At 43.5% G+C, this 6421-nt stretch overlaps 1 protein-coding gene across 1 annotated transcript; it reads right to left on the bottom strand.

Moving 5' to 3' along the window:
* Positions 1 to 690: 690 nt before the first annotated feature.
* LOC113750348 lies at positions 691 to 6143 on the bottom strand. Its single transcript, XM_027294338.1, has 4 exons — positions 5058 to 6143; positions 4539 to 4907; positions 2280 to 3974; positions 691 to 1236 (listed from the first exon to the last, which is right to left on the bottom strand). Exons 1-4 carry the CDS (start codon positions 6141 to 6143, stop codon positions 691 to 693), a joined length of 3696 nt encoding a protein of 1231 aa, XP_027150139.1.
* Positions 6144 to 6421: the final 278 nt, after the last annotated feature.

Raw genomic sequence — 6421 nt, 5'->3', positions numbered from 1 at the left:
CTCCGCTTGACCATTGGTCTGAAGGTGGTACGACGTCGAGACCCTGTGGAGTACACCATACTTGCGAAACAACGCAGCTATGGTTTTGTTGCAGAAGTGCGTTCCCCTATCACTGACAATAGCTCTTGGCATTCCAAATCGCACAAAAATATTAGACCTGATAAAATCTGCAACTACTTTCGAGTCTTTAGTCCGAGTGGCCTTAGCCTCCACCCACTTAGACACATAATCAACTGCCAACAAAATATATAGAAAATCAAATGAAATAGGAAAAGGCCCCATGAAATCTATACCCCAGACATCAAAAATTTCAACAAAAATCAACGGGACCTGGGGCATATGATCCCTACGGGCTATATTACCTACCCTTTGGCAGCGATCACATGACTTGCAAAACACATAAGCATCCTTAAATAATGAAGGCCAATAAAATCCACTTTCTAATACCTTATGAGCAGTTCTCCTGGGTCCAAAATGACCTCCACAGGCAAAAGTATGACAAAAAGTCAAAATCGATTGAAATTCCACTTCACTTACACATCTCCTCATCACTTGATCTGCACATCTCTTCCATAAGTATGGGTCATCCCAGATAAAATACTTGGCGTCGCTCTTCAATTTATCCCTTTTCGATTTTGACCAACCTGCAGGAAAGTTACCAGTTACCAAATAATTGACTAAATCAGCATATCAAGGCAATTGAGAATTTAAGGCAAATAAATGCTCTTCAGGGAATGCATCCTTCAATGGTTCATTATCCTCCCCAACCGGTATGCGACTCAAATGGTCTGCTACTAGATTTTCTGAGCCTTTTTTGTCCCTTATTTCCAGGTCAAATTCCTGTAGTAGCAATATCCACCTGATGAGCCTCGATTTGGCATCCTTCTTGGTCATTAGGTACCTTAATGCTGCATGATCAAAAAATACAATTACTTTGGCACCTAACAGATATGACCTGAATTTTTCTAAAGCAAAAATAACTGCAAGAAGCTCCTTCTCAGTGGTGGAGTAATTCAATTGGATTCCATTTAACGCTCGGGACGCATAGTAGATGACGTGAGGTGCCTTTCCCACTCTTTGCCCTAGCACAGCCCCTACAGCATGGTCACTGGCATCACACATAATCTCAAATGGTAAATTCCAGTCAGGGGGCTGGATGATTGGAGGTGAGATCAACAATTCCTTCAACTTGTCGAAGGCTCTCCCACACTTGTCATCAAACTCGAAGGCTACATCCTTTTGTAGAAGTTGGAACAGCAGGGCCCCAATTTTTTAAAAATCCTTGATGAACCTTCGATAAAAACCTGCATGTCCAAGAAAAGAACGTACCTCCCGCACACTCGCGGGGTAAGGTAATGCAGATATAATATCTATTTTCGCCCTGTCAACCTTGATACCTTTAGACGACACCACATTACCCAAGACTATCCCGTGCTCAACCATAAAATGACATTTTAAAGCTACGTGTTTCTTTTCTTTTCCTTCCAATTATGAGGCTCTTTGAGCCACGGAAATAAATTTTTTTTTAAATTTGGAAACTAAAGCTACGGTGATAAGAAATGTTTATTCAAATTTTTTTTTTTTTTTGAATCCCTACCTTTCCCGTGAACGTGACGCGGGCACGTCATGAGGGCAAGAGAGCTCCCAGAAGTTTCGGAAGTTTCAGAAGTTTCTGATCGTGAGCTTCCTGCACATCACCACGCGGGCGCGTCATGAGGGCAAGAGAGCTCCCAGAAGTTTCAGAAGTTTCTGATCGTGAGCTTCCTGCACATCACCACGCGGGCGCCTCATGAGTGAAGGGCACCTATAGATCAGCAAAAATGCAAATTGAAACCCAAAATCAGTCTAATTCAGGGAGCACACATCTAAACTATCACACGAAATTGAACAAACAATGAAAAGGAACAATTGGGTTGCCTCCCAATGAGCGCCTTTCTTTAATGTCTTTGGCTAGACATCGTCCAAAACTTTGCTTAAACTAAGCAAATCGAGTCTTCCAAGTGCACCATCTCCACCCGTTCAATTGGAACCCCTTCATAATACGGCTTGAGACGATGACCATTCACTACAAATTTCTTCTCAGTCTTCAAACTTTGGATCTCTACTGCACCATAATGAAAGACATTAGTCACAACAAAAGGACCAATCCAACGAGAACGTAACTTACTTGGAAATAACTTCAATTTGGAGTGGTACAGGAGAACTTTTTGCCCACACTCGAATGTCCTCCTCGAGATCTGTTGGTCATGAAAAATCTTATTTTTCTCCTTATAAATTACCGCATTCTCATAGGCCTCATTGCGAATCTCCTCCAACTCCTGTAAATCCAATTTCCGTCGGGCACCGGCCTCTTCTAGGTTCATGTTGCATTGCTTTATCGCCCAAAAAGCCTTGTGCTCGAACTCCACTGGAAGATAGCAAGGCTTACCAAATACTAACCTATAGGGAGACATCCCTATAGGCGTCTTGTAAGCGGTCCTATATGCCCACAAAGCATCTTCCAACCTTGAACTCCAATCTTTCCTATCGGGGCGCACCATTTTCTCCAGAATGGACTTAATCTCCCGGTTTGATACCTCCGCTTGACCATTGGTCTGAGGGTGGTACGATGTCGAGACCCTGTGGAGTACACCATACTTGCGAAACAACGCAGCTATGGTTTTGTTGCAGAAGTGCGTCCCCCTATCACTGACAATGGCTTTTGGCATTCCAAATCGTACAAAAATATTAGACCTAATAAAATCTGCAACTACCTTCGAGTCATTAGTCCGAGTGGCCTTAGCCTCCACCCATTTGGACACATAATCAACTGCCAGCAAAATATACAGAAAACCAAATGAAGTAGGAAAAGGCCCCATGAAATCTATACCCCAGACATAAAAAATGTCTACAAAAATCATCGGGACTTGGGGCATATGATCCCTACGGGTTATATTACCTATCCTTTGACAGCGATCACATGACTTACAAAATACATAGGCATCCTTAAACAATGAAAGCCAATAAAATCCACTTTCTAAAATCTTATGAGCAGTTCTCTTGGGTCCAAAATGACCTCCACAGGCAAAAGTATGACAAAAAGCTAGAATCGATTGGAATTCCATTTCACTTACACATCTCCTCATTACCTGATCTGCACACCTCTTCCACAGGTACGGGTCATCCCAGATAAAATACTTGGCGTCGCTCTTCAATTTATCCCTCTTCGATTTTGGCCAACCTGCAGGAAAATTACCAGTTACCAAATAATTGACCAGGTCAGCATACCAAGGCAATTGAGAATGCAAGGAAAATAAATGCTCTTCAGGGAATGCATCCTTCAATGGCTCATTGTCCTCCCCAACTGGTATGCGACTCAAATGGTCTGCTACTAGATTTTCTGAGCCTTTTTTGTCCCTTATCTCAAGGTCAAATTCCTGTAGTAGCAATATCCACCTGATGAGTCTAGGTTTGGCATTCTTCTTGGTCATTAGGTACCTTAACGCTGCATGATCAGAAAATACAATTACTTTAGCTCCTAACAAATATGACCTGAATTTTTCTAAAGCAAAAATAACCGCAAGAAGCTCCTTCTCAGTGGTGGAATAATTCAACTGGGCTCCATTCAAGGCCCGGGATGCGTAATAGATGACATGAGCCGCCTTTCCTACTCTTTGCCCCAGTACAGCCCCAACAGCATGATCACTGGCATCGCACATGATTTCAAATGGCAAACTCCAATCGGAGGGCTGGATGATTGGGGGTGAAGTCAACAATTCCTTCAGCTTGTCAAAGGCTCTCTCACACTTGTCATTAAACTCGAAGGCTACATCCTTTTGCAAGAGTTGGAACAATGGGGCCCCAATTTTTGAAAAATCCTTGATGAACCTTCGATAAAAACCTGCATGCCCAAGAAAAGAACGCACCTCCCGCACATTTGCGGGGTAAGGTAATGCAGAAATAACGTCTATTTTAGCCTTGTCAACCTCGATGCCCTTAGATGATACAATATGACCCAGGACTATCCCGTGCTCAACCATAAAATGACATTTTTCCCAATTAAGCACGAGATTAGTCTCTATACACCTTATCAGGATCAATTTCAGGTTATCTAGACACGTATCAAACCTATCACCATACACACTGAAATCATCCATGAAAACCTCTATTATTTTCTCAACATACTCAGAAAAGATGCTTACCATACATCTCTGGAACGTTGCAGGTGCATTGCATAATCCAAATGGCATTCGTCTATAGGCAAAGGTCCCGAACGGCCATGTGAAGGTTGTCTTCTCTTGATCCTCTGGTGCAATTGCTATCTGAAAATATCCTGAAAATCCATCCAAAAAGCAATAGTAAGCCCTACAAGCTAGACGTTCAACCATCTGATCAATGAAAGGGAGAGGGAAATGGTCTTTTTTAGTGACGGCATTTAGCCTACGGTAGTCTATACACTGCCTCCATCCAGTGGGCTTGCGTACTGGTACGAGCTCACCCGTTTGGTTGGCTTCTACCGTTACTCCTGTCTTCTTTGGGACTACCTGGACCGGACTCACCCAAGGGCTATCAGATATTGCAAAGATGATCCCCACATCTAGCAATTTTAAAATCTCTTTCTTTACAACTTCCATCATGAGGGGATTAAGCCTCCTTTGAGCCTGCCTAACAGGTTTGACATCCTCTTCTAGTCTAATCCGGTGCATACAGATGGCCGGGCTGATTCCCTTAATGTCAGCAATTGTCCAACCTATCGCCTCTTTATGCTCTCTAAGGACCCGGATCAGTTTCTCCTCCTGGGTTTTTGACAGTGCCGATGAGATAATCACCGGGAGTGTCTCATTATCACCCAGATATGCATATTTCAGGTGCTCTGGTAGAGGTTTCAACTCCAGTACAGGTGCCTGCACCACAGATGGCAATACCCTCTGGTGAGGTTAGGGAGTAAATATAGGTAAGACTTCATATCTTTTCGTGGTGGTCTGCAATGAGTGTAATGCACCTATTGTGCATTTTAGATCTTCACTCCACTCCACCTCAGGAGTTGTTTCCAACTCGAGGTGCTTGGTCAAAGCTACCTCCAACTCATCCCTGCCAACAGTTTCAAATACTTCCTGCACCGCAGGGTCAATAGCACTCACAGAAAAAACTGAGCTAAAGTTGGAGTTTGAGGGATATTTCATAGTATCAAAGATATTAAAGTGCACAATTTCCCCATCAAATTCCATGGATAAGGTACCCTTATTAACATCAATTTTTGTCTGTGCTGTGCTCATAAAGGGTCTACCCAATAACAAAGGTGAGGGATCAGGGGAGTGATCATCATCCATATCAAGTACATAAAAATCAGCTGGAAACACCAAATCATTAACTTTCACCAACACATCTTCAACCAACCCATCAGGATATGCATTAGTGCGGTCAGCTAATTGAATGATTATTCCAGTTTCTTTTAATGGACCTAGCTTTAGAGAAGCATATATAGATTTAGGCATGACATTAATTGATGCTCCCAAGTCCAACATGGCCCTTCTAATCACAGTGTTCCCTATCCTACAGGGGATAGTAAACATACCTGGGTCCCCGCACTTGGGTGGAAACTTTCTCTGCAGGACCGCTGACACATTCTCCCCAACAATAACCCGTTCATCTCCCCTCAATCGCCTTCGGTTGACACACAAGTCCCTTAGGAATTTGGCATATTTTGGTACTTGTTTGATTGCGTCTAAGAGGGGGATGTTTATCTCAACCTTGCGAAAAACCTCCAAAATCTCCTTTTCCTTATCCTGCTTCTTCGATTTTTTCAACCTGCTAGGGAAAGGAGGCAGGTTAGTTTTAGCTGTAATTACTGGGTCAGGAAGTACCTTTGGGTCTGCACCATTGCTGTTCTCCCTTTCAAGCTCATTTTCGATCTTTTCCTCATCCTTATCCTTAGGGATCACAGGTTCAGGCCCCTGAATTTCCTTCCCGCTCCTCAGAGTCATGGCGCTCACATTCTTCGGGTTCAACTCAGGTTGAGATGGCAGCTTCCCTTGGTTCTGGGAATCCAAATGGTTGATTGTTGTGGCCATTTGACTTATCTGATTCCTTATATCCTGCATTTCGGAGTCCGTCCTTTGCTGACTTTGCACCATGGTTGTCATCATTTGTTGATTTTGCGCCATGGTTTGTCATCATTTGTTTCATCATCTCCTCCAAAGATGGACCAGAGCTTGGGGGCGGAGGTGGTCGGGATTGGTATTGCTGCTGGTACCCTGGTGGCTTATTTGGCACAAAGTTAGACTGCCTGTTCGGTGTAAAGTTGGGTTGCCTATTCCCTCAATAACTGAGGTTGGGATGATCTCTCCACCCGGGGTTGTAGGTGCTTGAGTAAGGGTCGTACTGCTTCCTTGGCGCGGCGCGTGGTCAGCCATGTTCACCTGTTCTGCAGTTTCTTCCTGAA

This window comes from Coffea eugenioides, chromosome 10 (assembly GCF_003713205.1).
Source record: "Coffea eugenioides isolate CCC68of chromosome 10, Ceug_1.0, whole genome shotgun sequence".
NCBI lineage: Eukaryota > Viridiplantae > Streptophyta > Magnoliopsida > Gentianales > Rubiaceae > Coffea > Coffea eugenioides.
This window is presented reverse-complemented; position numbering and strand designations above follow the sequence as displayed.